The 14586-nt window shown below is 33.5% G+C and overlaps 1 protein-coding gene across 1 annotated transcript in view; it reads left to right on the forward strand.

Annotated features, from left to right (window-relative positions):
* The window catches only part of LOC136831345 (kinesin-like protein KIF14), a 563293-nt gene that overhangs the window by 482572 nt on the left and 66135 nt on the right, over positions 1-14586 (forward strand). Inside the window, 3 exon segments of the mRNA XM_067091651.1 lie at positions 4817-4998; positions 5120-5341; positions 12477-12618. Coding sequence (XP_066947752.1) covers positions 4817-4998; positions 5120-5341; positions 12477-12618 — 546 coding nt within the window.

Genomic DNA, 14586 nt, shown 5'->3' on the forward strand with positions numbered 1-14586 from the left:
ATTATATTTTAAATTTCAGGGCACATTTCTTATACAGGCAGTCCCCAGTTAGCGGCGGGCTCGGTTAATGGCAATCTGGTTTTATGGTGCTTGTCTAGCGACGAAAATCGGCAATTTTCGGCGCCGAAAATCGCCAATTTCCGCTTATCGACGCCGATAATTCGATATTGGCGCCAATACATACCTAACAGAGGCGCCAATAACTGAAAATTGCACTTTTCGGCGCCGATAAGCCCGAAAAAGCGCCGGAAATTGCCGATTTTCGGTTAGTGGCAATTTTCGGTTATCATCACACCCCCAGAACGGAACCCCCGCCATTAACCGAGGACTGCCTGTATGGCAAATAGTTTTTGTGCAAAAATCAGCCTTCTAAACTGTCATACTTTCATAGTTATTACAAAATAACCATAAATTTTTTTCTTTTGCCATTTTCTCAAAACTTAGTTTTTCAAAAATTTTTGTTTATAACTCCAAGAAGACTGAACCAAATTCGATGAAACTTTTACAGAGTGTAGTATAACTATATATCTTGTTTTTGTATTCAGGAAGTTAATTTTTGAGTGAAATTTTTTTGCTTATTTTTGAAAAGTTTAAAAAAAAGTTACAAATAAAAAATATCTTTGGGAATTTTCATTATTAGTTGAAGAATAAGTGGTAAAAATTTGAAGCAAATTCCTTCATTCATAAGGTGACTATAAGTACTTACTTTATAATGGGGCCTTATGGAGTCAGCGCTCCCCTTAAGGGTAATGTTGTCAGATGACTTTGAAACTCTATTAACCCTCAAACGCCGAGCCTCTATTTACAAAAGTGTCTGTCGTATGCCAGTGGCATTCGGGAGTTAGCGCCGAAGCAGAAAAAAAGTTTTTTTTCAAAAAATCACAGCACGCTTAGTTTTTAAGATTAAGAGTTCATTTTTGGCTTCTTTTTTTGTCATTGCCTGAAGTTTAGTATGCAACCATCAGAAATGAAAAAAATATCATTATCATATATAAATATTGAAATATATGACAGCGCGAAAAAAAAAATTTCATATATAATTGTACACAAATCGTGCTGTGAGCAAAACAGTTAAAGCTAATGAGTTATTTTTTTTTCGTTGTATTGTACACTAAATTGTGATGATTTTGGTATATAACATATTGTAAAACGATCAAAGCAACACAGAGAAAATATTATCACAAAATGATGCATGAATTCGTAATGCTCAGACGTAAAAAAAGTTTTTTCAAAAATTCACCATAAATCGAAATATTGTGCTAGAGACTTCCCGTTTGTTGAAAAATGAAAGTAATTGATTGAATATTACTAGACTGTAAGTGTTTTAGCTTACAATTGCAGTTTTCGACCATTTCGATCGAGTTAAAGTTGACCGAAGTTGGAATTTTTTCTATTTATCGTGATTTATATGAAAATATTTCAAAACTGATAAAAGCTACAACCATGAGTTATTTTTGTTGTATTCTACATGAAATTTCACATATTTTCATATATAAAACTTTATGTAACAACTAATATAAAACAGTGCAAACATTAAGACAACGTGACGAAAGAATTTCTGAGATGTTCGGCCGAGTTACCGTGCGGAGGTAAGGAAAAAGTTTTTTAAAAAATTCACCATAAATTGAAATATTGTGCTAGAGACTTCCAATTTATTGCAAAATGAAGGTAAATGATTGAATATTACCAGAATGTAAGAGTTTTAGCTTACAATTGCGTTTTTCGACCATTTCGGTCTAGTTAAAGTTGACCGAAGGTTGAAATTTTGGCACTTATCGTGATTTATATGAAAATATTTCAAAACTGATAAAAGCTACAACCATGAGTTATTTTCTGTTGTATTCTACATGAAATTGCGCACATTTTCATTTATAAAACTTTATGTAACTACTAATGTAAAATGGTGCAAACATTACGACAAAGTAATGAAAGAATTTCTGAGATGTTCGGCCAAGTTACCGCGCGCAGACGTAAGGAAAAAGTTTTTTTTTTTTTTTTTCAAAAATTCACCATAAATCGAAATATTGTTCCAGAGACTTCCAGTTTGTTGCAAAATGAAGGTACATGATTGAATATTACTAGAATGTAAGAGTTTCAGCTGATAATTGCGTTTTTCGACCATTTCGGTCGAGTTAAAGTTGACCAAAGGTTGAAATTTTGGCACTAATTGTGATTTATATGAAAATATTTCAAAACTGATAAAAACTACAACCATGAATTATTTTTTGTTGTATTCTACATGAAATTGCGCACATTTTCATATATAAAACTTTATGTAACGAATAATGTAAAATGGTGCAAACATTACGACAACGTGACGAAAGAATTTCTGGCGCGGACATAAGGAAAAAGTTTTTTTCAAAATTTCACCATAAATCGAAATATTGTGCTAGAGACTTCCAATTTGTTGCAAAATGAAGGTAAATGATTGAATATTACTAGAATGTAAGAGTTTTAGCTTACAATTGCGTTTTTTTACCATTTCAGTCGAACCAAAGTTGACCGAAGGTTGAAATTTTAGCAGTTATCGTGATTTATATGAAAATATTTCCAAAATGATAAAAGCTACAACCATGGGTTGTTTTTTGTTGTATTTTACATGAAATTGCACACATCTTCATATATAAAACTTTATGTAACGACTAATATAAAATGGTGCAAAAATTACGACAAAATGACAAACGAATTTCTCAAATTTTCGGCCGAGTGCTCGCATGGACGTAAGGAAAAGTTTTTCAAAAAATTCACCATAAATCGAAATATTGTGCTAGAGACTTCCAATTTGTTGCAAAATGAAGGTAAATGATTGAATATTACTAGAATGTAAGAGTTTTAGCTTACAATTGTGTTTTTCGACCATTTCTGTCGAAGTCAAATTTGACCGAAGGTTGAAATTTTTGTAGTCGCGTGACGGTATGCGTCCACTCGGCACCCAACAGACCATTTTAGTCGACGTACGATACGTCCAGTCGGCGTTTAAGGGTTAAAGGGTTTTTGGATGATAGTTTAAGGTATATTTCGTTTTTGAACTGTTAAAATACGCAGTTATAGTTGCTTTTAGAGGTGGTCTTTGGTGTTTGAACTTTTAAAATAGTCAGTTATAAGCATTTTTAGTGAGGGATACCAACTTAACCCTGATTTTTGCTTAACGCGGAAGGTTGTGGTCCCTAACCGCCATGATACGGGGAGATACTGTAATCCTCATGGCTTCCATACTGTAAACATGTCTTTATTTCCTTTAAAACCATTTTCTAGAGAAGGTTGTTTTCCCGCTCAGGGTAGATGTAACTGTTTTTGCCTCATTATATTTGAATGTTCAATTTTAGCATGAGATGTAAAGCCTTTGGTCCTCTCGTTGTGGCAGGGACACTTTCTCCTGAACCAAGTATGATAGTAGACTTGCTTTCTCTCTTATCGTTAGTTGTTAGGAATCCCACTACTGCATTTTGGGAGCATGAAGGTACACATTGGTGTATAGGAGCATACCTTCATACATGAAGGCGGTAGTTGTCTTAAGTTTTGGACTGTCTGTTATGGGCTTTCGACTCAGGCACAAGGGTCACCAGTACTCTACGAGATGGAGTCCTTTTTCCCCCTGTAAGGCTCCTCTGACCAGTTAAAAAAAAAAAAAGTATATCTTAGTTTTACCAGACCACTGAGCTGATTAACAGCTCTCCTAGGCCTGGCCCGAAGGATTTGACTTTATTTTACGTGGCTAAGAACCAATTGGTTACTTAGCAACGGGACCTACAGCTTATTGTGGAATCCGAACCACATTATAGCGAGAAATGAATTTCTATCACCAGAAATAAATTCCTCTAACTCTTCATCAGCCGGCTGTGGGAATTGAACTCCGGCCCATCGAATGACAGTCTGAAGCTCAACCAACTCGGCCAGCAAAGGGCTAATCCTCTGACCAGTGCCAGTAAGGATCACACATCGGGTAAGAATGTTGAGAAGCTTTTTTTTTTTTTTTCCCAGTAATTTCTCCCCATAAAAAAAAAAGGTTTACTTTGTTTGGCTGAGTATTATTTCTCTGGCTGCACTAACCCACCATCCTCATTCAATGTGGTAGTTAGCTAACTTTAACAGTAGGTAAGATTCATTCCAAATTATGATAATTTTCATGATAAAATTAATTATTTGGATACTTGCCTATTGTTAAAGTGGAAACTCACCCAGCCTTCCCACATCTTAGTGGGTGGTCATGAAGAAATCTGACCTGAATGTAAACATTCCAGCACCATCTGGTGGGAGCAAGTGATTACAGAGACAGTCCTGGCTGGTTAGCCAATGGTATTTGGATTTTTTCAAAATGCCAGTCACACCTAATGTTGCAAAGATAAAGCTAACTTTAACAGTACATACATATCCAAATAATTTTATCACGAAAAATATTTTGTTATAAAATTTTCTGTTTTTACTTCTTTGGTTTTATTTCCTTTCGGAAATCTTGCAAGCACTGATTCGGTAGTATTCTGTCAAAAAATTGATTCAGATACAATATATGCATCATCCATGAACATTTGAAAACAGGAAAATTTAACTTACTTTCCTTCAATTGAAATTGAGCAATAGGACTTAAAGTACCAATGCTAAATTCACATAGTAGTTGTAATGATTCATGCAAACTCTTCCTCACATTTATTTTGTTGTGAGTTTTGCACACTTATTGCTAGATGACCATTCCAATGAATGAGCAAAAACAATGGAGCTTTTTAGAGGTTAGATCATCTTGAAGCATTGGTCTGCATTTTAGAAAATATTTATGTAAATAATATTTATACTAAATTGAGACAACCTATTTATTCCTTAGGCAGCATCAATTATAATTTTGAAAAGAATAGTAGTATGAGTACCATTGAATCCATGGGAGGATCTGTGGCTGTAGCAACAGCGATACACAGTGCTTTAGCAACTCTGTCACCTCCTGTCATTTCATCCCACCCACTTCAGTCAACACTGAACTCCATTGGTGATTTACACAGCAGTGTTCAGGTAGGATTTATGAGTTCCCTTAAAGTTTGAATATTTAAAATTTTGGGATTTATGGATACAGTTTTAGCCTCCCTATTTCTTACATATTTTTTTGTTTTATTTTTATTTTTAATTGGTACAGATCATCAGAAACCACACATCTGAGCCCAGGTCAACATTATCAGAAGAGGAATTTAACAAGCAACTTATAGTATTGCTGTGTACTAGTCAGGTAACACTGCAGAATTTGTCTTCCTCTGGTCATATGGAACCTGATACCTCTTGTAACAGTTGTATTGAGCTACAAGAAAAGTTTCGAGAAGCAGATGTGAAGATCACTAATTGTACATCGAGGATTTTCCAGGTGAGAAGTAAGGTATAGCTACTAGTGATAGTGATGTATTATGCATTGTGTTCTTTCTGAGATAAGTAGTTGATATAGCTTGTAATTGTCAGACTTTTTCCATTTTAAGGGGCGCACTGACTGCCGAATTTTGGGGAATTATCGATTTTTAATTTTTTACAGTTTTGGACTGGTATATGTCTGAAGAAACATGTCCTGAAATATTATTCCTAAAAAAAAATTTTTAAGTGGGTTTTTCGCATTTCTGTTCACCGCATTTACTGGCATTGAGCAAAAAATTGTTGCAAAATTTCTGTATGACTTTTTAGGTGGAAGTGAGACATGCACTTTACTTTCCTACTAAAATACACATTATTTACGATAAAAACTGGCTCTTTCTCTAAAAAAATATACTATCAGAGTAAATATGTATCTATGTACAGTATCTATATCGCTCTGTGAGTGACATTTAGCGACAAATTGCCGTACAATGTCTGTATGACTTGCCAATTCTGGATAGTAGAAAGTAAGAAATTTACTTCTTTATCCTACTAAACTACTCATTTTCTACAATAAGAGCTGGTTCGTTCTCTAAAAAAATATCAAATCAGAGTAAATATACAGTAAACCCCAGTATTTGTGCTCTCACGATTCGCGGACTCACTGATTCGCAGGTTCCTCTATGGAACATATATACTCATTATTCGTGGAAAATTCGCCCATTTGCTGTATTTTTTACTGAGAAATATTTATTAATTACTGTATTTTCATATAATTTTCATGACGAAATGCACTTTTTGTGATAAAACTATTGAAATGCTCAGGGGTTTTACAGTATATCTATGTACAGTAAACCCCCCGTATTCATGGGGGATGTGTACCACACCCCCCCGTGAATAGTTAAAATCCGCGAACACTTAAAACCCCTCTGAAAACGCTAAGAACTGCCTATTTTGATAATTCAAAATAGGCAGTGAAAAATACTGCAAACGGGTGAATTTTCCGCGAATAATGTGTATATATGTTCCACAGAGAAATCCACCAATCGGTGAGTCCGCTAATCTTGAGAACGCAAATACAGGGGGTTTACTGTCTCGATATTTTGAACTTGCCATAGTTGTATCACAGATGTACCATGCCAATTAGTATACATATAATATTTAATATTTCTTGACATATTTTTACTGCGTATTTTCGGAAATATGAAATTATGTAAGTACGTAACAGTTCCAAACAGAATGTCAGGTTTTACCAATAAACCATCTCGATTTGTGTGTGGTTCTGGTTCAAGTGATATCCTAGTGTTTTGTGATGCATTTCCTTTTTGGATTTTCTAACCGTGTAATGCATTCATGCAATTCCATTTCCATAAGCAAAAGAAGTACCACCCTTATGTGGGAGAAATTTAAATGATTGCATCTTGCAAGTTTGTTACAAGAGGGGGATGAATGTAAACAGGAATTGTCTCACCTGGGATAGACGCCAGAACACCCATATCTAGGTAAGGGATTTGTTTTCCTATAGTAGTGGTATTCAAATTAGTGATATTCTAATTAGTGATTACAGTACTATTTATCATAATATTACAATAATTGTATATGACCACAAAGATTGATTGTACTGCAGTGAGTTGTCGTCTGACTTGTGACGTGTGAAGCTTGGTTGTTCAGCATTTGTTTACTTTATCTTCGCAGTTGTTTGTTTGTTTGCCTCACCAATATCTGAACGGAAAACATGTACAGTGGTAGTGTATATAGGTTATGCAGAAAATTATATTGACAGCATATATTTTTATAGGTTATGAAGAAAACTTTAGGGCGAGTGTACAATGATGGGAACAAACCCTTCCTAGAATACCATGTCCTGGCCTAACCTCATTAGGGCATTTATTTTATATAATTTTTATAATTTATGAAAAAATTTTGTCCTGGTAGCATTTAGCCTACTATTTTTTGTAGGTAGCATGTATTATTTTTTATAGGTTATGGAGAAAACATTACATTGATAGCATACATTAATGAATTTTTATGTTATGAAAAAACTTTGCACTGATAAATAAGAAACTATCTGACTCCCGTCCAAAAGCACTGTTCCACGAAAGAAACTATATGCCAGTATTCTATACATCCAAGATGACAAATTTGGAAGAAATCTCAAGTCTGCAATTGAAAAACACTTTAATATGTTGCAAGTTATTTTAATTCCAAAAAATCCCCTTACAATAGGATGACTTTTTAAATTTAAAGACAGAATCTTCCCAATAATGCAATCCTCAGTCATATATAAATATACTTGCCCCAGATGTAATTTGGGGACTTACGGAGGTTCGACTAAACGATTGCTTAAGGTCAGAGCTGGTTAACATAATGGTGTCAGCCATCGTACTGGATGCAGATTGTCCAATCCCAAATTTTCCAATATCAGAAATCACACAAAAATTTGTAATACCAGCATTAACTATTCTGACTTCTCTGTCTTGGGCCAAACAAGCCGTTTACATGAACTGCTCATCTTAGAGTTGTTATTAATTAAGCAGTTAGTGCCAAGTTGAACACTCACACCACCTCTGTACAGTTGCATCTGGCTTGAGCCAGTTTTCTTCGCTGCTTCCCCCACCTTTCTGAATCATTCAGGCTTCAACTTTTAGTCTAGCAGGTGCTTTTTAAACTGTTTTGTTTTAATGTAAGTTTTGTATAATTTGTTGAGACTCTTCAAGTCAGAGTTATATTCCATGTATTTTTAATTTGTGTTGTTTTCTCTTTTAGCCTTGATGATGTAACTATGTTGTTACGAAACGCGTCGACAATAAATATATCACCTTTTGATGACCGGTTATCTCCTTGTTACCCTGTCTATATATATATATATATATATATATATATATATATATATATATATATATATATATATATATATATATATATATATATATATATATATATATATATATATATATATATATATAAATGCAAATTTTAGGTAACATATCAATCAAGAGAGAGCACATTTCTATTCATTTGATTCTATTTTAAATTTCAGGGCATATTTCTTATATGATAAAATAGTTTTAGTGAAAAATTAGCCTTCTAACTGTCATAATTTCATAGTTATTACAAAATAACCATAAATATTTTCTTTTGCCATTTTCTCAAAACTTACTGTAGTTTTTTTCAAAAATAAATGCTTATAACTCCAAGAAGACTGAACCAAATTTGATGAAACTTTTACAGTATAGTATAACTATACAGTAAACCCCTGTATTCGCGGGGGATGCGTACACACACACACACACACACCCCACACCCACCACACACCCACCCACACAACCCCCACCAGCGAATAGCTAAAACCTGTGGATACTTAGAACCTTTCTAAAAACACTTAGAACTGCCTATTTTGATAGTTCAAACAGACACAAAACAAACTGAAAATGCTTATACAAGTATTATCCTAATTACGATGGGGTTAGGTTAAAAAATAAAACCATCGTTTGTTGGAAAAAACGTAAGAAATACCAAAACTTACAAACATAGCCTAGGCTACACTAGGGTATTCGGTACCATGTATACATATATGGTAGCGTAGCCTATAAAGTATACTCTATACATACACGGTATAGTAGTTATTAATATCAGCTAATTCTGGAGGTTCATGCAAAGTGACTTATGATAATTCAGTGAAAGAGAAATTGAATAACAAGAATTAGCTTAGCATACACTATGGTACATTGTATACATATATGGTAGCGTAGCCTACATTATACTGTACTCTGTATTCACATATTGTATTACACAAACGTCAGCATAATGAATATGCATCTTTTAAAATGTTATGCCTTAATTCACTGTATCCAGTAATATTGTATATATTCTTATATTGCTTTTGTATTATAAATTGTAGTCATAGCGTTGCAATCAATGTTTTCATTTGGAAATTGTTTATGATGTGTTTATTTCGCCGTATTTAATTCAGTTCAGAGCGCTTTTCTTGCTTCTGGTTGGCGTAAATGAATCTCTAGATACTTTATTTATATGGGTCAAGGTTATTTTTTGTTATACGATGTGTTTTTAACCCTTAAACGCCGAGCCTCTATTTACAAAAGTGTCTGCCATATGCCGGCGGCGTTCAGGAGTTAGCGCTGAAGCGGAAAAAAGTTTTTTAAAAAAATCACAGCACGCTTAGTTTTTAAGATTAAGAGTTCATTGTTGGCTCCTTTTTTTGTCATTGGCTGAAGTTTAGTATGCAACCATCAGAAATGAAAAAAAATATTATCATATATAAATATTGAAATATATGACCAAAAAAAAAATTTCATATATAATTGTATAAAAATCGCGCTGTGAGCAACACGGTTAAAGCTAATGAGTTATTTTTTTTCTTTGTATTGTACACTAAATTGCAATGATTTTGGTATATAACAAATTGTAAAATGATCAAAGCAACACAGAGAAAATATTATCACAAAATGATGCATGAATTTGTAACAAGCGGACGTAAAAAAAAGTTTTTTCAAAAATTCACCATAAATCGAAATATTGTGCTAGAGACTTCCCATTTGTTGCAAAATGAAGGTAATTGATTGAATATTACTAGACTGTAAGTGTTTTAGCTTACAATTGCAGTTTTCGACCATTTCGGTCAAGTTAAATTTGACCGAAGGTCGAATTTTTTCTATTTATCGTGATTTATATGAAAATATTTCAAAACTGATAAAAGCTACAACCATGAGTTATTTTTTTTTGTATTCTACATGAATTTGCGCACATTTTCATACGTAAAACTTTATGTAACGGATATTAGAAAAACGGTGCAAAAATTACGACAAAGTGACGAAAGAATTTCTGAGATGTTCGGCCAAGTTACCGAGCAGACGTAAGGAAAAAGTTTTTTCAAAAATTCACCATAAATCGAAATATTGTGCTAGAGACTTCCAATTTGTTGCAAAATGAAGGTAAATGATTGAATATTACTAGAATGTAAGAGTTTTAGCTTACTGTTGCGTTTTTTGACCATTTCGGTCGAGTCTAAAAGTTGACCGAAGGTTGAAATTTTGGCACTTATTGTGATTTATATGAAAATATTTCCAAACTGATAAAAGCTACAACCATGGGTTGTTTTTTGTTGTATTTTACATGAAATTGCGCACATTTTCATATATATAAAACTTTATGTAACGGTGAATATAAAACGGTGCAAAAATTATGACAAAATGACGAAAGAATTTCCGAAATTTTCGGCCAAGTTACCATGCGCAGACGTAAGGAAAAAAGTTTTTTTTCAAAAATTCACCATAAATCGAAATATTGTGCTAGGGACTTCCAGTTTGTTACAAAATGAAGGTAATGATTCAATATTACTAGAATGTAAGAGTTTTAGCTTACAATTGTGTTTTTCGACCATTTTGGTCGAGTCAAAGTTGACCGAAGTTGAAATTTTTTGTAGTCGACGTACGGTACGTCCACTCGGCACCCGACAGACAATTTTAGTCAACATACGATACGTCCAGTTGGCGTTTAAGGGTTAAGTTGAAATATAACTAAAATATGTCTAGTTGTGAAATTAATTTATCTATTTTTTCGTTAATAGATGACGATGGCTGTTTGGGGACGTTTGTTTTGTGTAAAAAAAATTCAAGATTCCGTTTGCTATTTTCACTTGATTTCATCATGATACAAGCTTTATGTATTTATTGTTTATCTCCATAAAAATAACAGTGATGTGTTCTTTGATGCCCATTAGTTTTGATTAAAATACTTTCTCTCCTATTTTAATGACGATCAAGTTTCATCCATGTTGCCGATGCACGATAATTTAAAGTATAGTCATTAGCAGCCTGAACACTGTTTTCTCAGCTTCAGCTACAACTTGCAGCTTAAATTTAGCAGTATATTTCCTTGACAATCTTTTATCCATACCAAATAAGGGATATAATGTAAAAATATATCAGTCCTATTCTACTTAACGTCATTTGTGCTATAAGCTACGGTAATTGTTTATTACCATACGATGGTTGAAATACCAGGTAAATGGCTATTGTTATCCAATTTGGTTATGAGCAAAACAACAGTTTCTCGATCAGTTGTTTATGGCTGTACGCATTTACGCAAGAGTATAACGTTACTAACAGTACTTTTGTCATTCTCTTTTACTTTTTTAACTAGAAGATGGGATAAAGAGATGGAGGAAAACTTGTCTGTTGTAATTTGGTCTCTCTCACTGCCTGATTATGCTGCTGCCTGTGCCCGCGCTAAATTTAAAAATATTTTATAAATAATATTGTCAGTTGGTATTAATTGCTTACCCCATTGCAAAATCGAATCATCGTAAGGTGAATTATTGTAACTCGAGCATTACCTGAGTATTTTAAGATTTTTATTACAAAAAGTGCATTTAGTCATGAAAATGAGGTGAAAATACAGTAGTTAGTGAATATTTCTTAGTGAAAAATACCGCAAATGGGCAAATTTTCCGTGAATAAGGGTAGATACGTTCCACAGAGAAATCCGTGAATACGTGAGTCTGTGAATCGAGATTGTGAATACGGGGCGTTTACTGTATATCTTGATTTTGTATGCGGAAAATTCATTTTTGAGTGAAACTTTTTTTTTTCATATTTTTGAAAACTTTTAAAATCTTTTTGTCAGATGCAAAAAAAAAAATAACTTAGAAGTCAAACTTCTAACTTTCCCATGTTGAAGAAGAAATGGTAAAAATTTGAAGCAAATCCTTTCATTCATAAAGTAGCTATAAGCACTTACTTCATAATGGGGCCTTATGGAGTCAGCGCTCCCCTTAAGACTTTTGTAGGCACCAGTTTGGCTTGCTGATCTTTGTACCTAGTTTTATAGTTGATATTTCATGTTTATTTAGCAATTTCTCATATTTCCTTCTCTTCAAAGTTCAGAGTTGTGTGTATGGATATGTAGCTAGAGTATTAATAACTATTTTATTCCATACCACTCTATAACAAGGGGTATTAACTATTATTTCATACAGGACTTATTCCAGACAGTTAAATGGGTTAAATCACCAAGCTAGTGTATTATAGCTAAAAATAGCTGTTTTGACTGAAAATAATTTTTTGAAGATGAATTTTGTCCATACTACTCTGTAGGTTATTCGGGTTCATCATAATGGCTTTTGGTTCATCTTTCAGGGAGTTAAGAATGAAGTTGCCAGTTTGGTTGAAGAAGAATGTTTGAGATTAAGTTCCCTATGTGAGAGTTTGGTCCTAGACATTGGTAAATTAGCCATCATGTCAACTCTTCCTGTACCAGAAACTTCAAAATTGAAACCAGGTGAGGTACTGCAAATGTTCACTACGTTATCCTCATTTCTTCTCTGTAGTTTTCAAGAGTTGGTTAGAGGGCACTATAAAAAAATGAGTTATATGGTGAGAGTTTGTTGAGATAAAAGGCCACTGGTACTCTGTATTCTTATTGGTGAAATTCATAAAAAAAGAACACTTGGTATGCCCCTTGAAGAAGTAAGAACATTAACTCTTCAGTCTATTTGAGTTTTCCATCATTATTTTCTGAGGAATGAAGAGTATTTTTTGTTGCTGATTGTGATGAATCTTTAAAATAATCAAAGTAGCTTTGATATAAGGAAAAGATGTTAAGGATGATTTCACATTCTGGGCTTTTGGTCTACTGTATATGTTTTGTATTCTTTAAAGCATTTTTGGAAGAAAATGCATACTAAAGTGAAAATAGTAACAGGTACAGACTTTGAAGATAGCAGAGAAAAACTAAAAAAAAATTGTTTACTGCAATTGATGAAGTTTGTGCTAAACTTGCCCATATAGTATGTCCCCCGTAATCGCGGGGGTTACAGGCCACAAACACCCGTGTTAAGTTGGTAACCGCCTGTAAAATTGCTGATAACTGCCTATTTTAATAGTTCAAATACCAAATGTACCTTAAACTATCATCCTAAAACCCTTTAATATAATTTCAAAGCCATCTGACAACATTTTACCTTTAAAAATATATGGCTTACAGCTACGTGTGGAAACTAAGCTCAAGTTTTCCATATATTCAGGCACAGCCATTTTTTCTCATACAGCATTGAAGCTGTCCCATTTTCTTTTTTCAGATAGGGGAAACATTGGGAATTCACAAATAGACTTAAGTACTCTACCTAAATATTTAAATATGCTTTGAAAATATACCAAATTATAAATGCAATTAACAGTGATAAATTCTCTCTTATGTACTGTTGTGTGTGTTAATCATACAGTATTTAGAATCAACTAAACTTGTGATAAAACTCTCTCTCTCTCTCTCTCTCTCTCTCTCTCTCTCTCTCTCTCTCTCTCTCTCTCTCTCTCTCTCTCTCTCTCTCTCTCTCTCAGCATACAAATGATAGAGAGAGAGTACTGAGGTGCTTACATCAAAGTCTAAGCACGAGACTGACAAGCCAGTTAAACCAGCTGGGGAGGAGAGTAAAATCTTGTGTTGCTCACATATGAAATTTGGATTTTAAGTATTTTTACAATGATTAGAGATGACACATTAACAGTGATAAAATATTCTCTTGTGTACTGTTATATGTGCGATAATCATAGAATCAACTAAATTTGTAATGAAGTACAGTAAAGTAAATCAGAGAAAGAAAAAAAGTATGGCAACATGTACCTATGCACACACACTCATTCGGGACAATTGTTTTTTTATATATTACGATGATACAAGCAGTCCCTGGTTAATGGTGGGGGTTCCGTTCCCGGGCAAGCACCACTAACCGAAAATCCCGATAACTGAAAATCTACGATAATAGTGCCGATAAATCGCTTACTGGCGCTGAAAATCTAGTTAACAACATCACCGATGCCGCCGGTAAGCGTCGACTGCCTGTAATAGATCAATATAATAATACGGTATAAATGGATTCTGTAAGTGAAATAATGTTTAATTAATATTTTGCTGGGTTTTTCATTAAAGTATTATGTATACTGAGAGAGAGAGAGAGAACTGATATCATGTTCACATCAGTAAAAAAAATTACAAATGTCGGGACGATTATTTTTTTATACATATTATGATGATAGTAGATTGGTATAATAATACGGTACAGTATAAATGGATTCTGTAAGTGAAATAACGATTTAATGATATTTTACTGTGTTTTTTTATTAAAGGATATGTATACTGAAAGAGAGGTTGAAGTGAGGTGTTTACATTGGTAAGCTGTTTTGTGATTTTGCATTATTTTAATTTAGCATTTTATTGATATTTTGCTGTTTATTTACATTAATATTAATA

This window comes from Macrobrachium rosenbergii, chromosome 48 (genome assembly GCF_040412425.1).
Source record: "Macrobrachium rosenbergii isolate ZJJX-2024 chromosome 48, ASM4041242v1, whole genome shotgun sequence".
NCBI lineage: Eukaryota > Metazoa > Arthropoda > Malacostraca > Decapoda > Palaemonidae > Macrobrachium > Macrobrachium rosenbergii.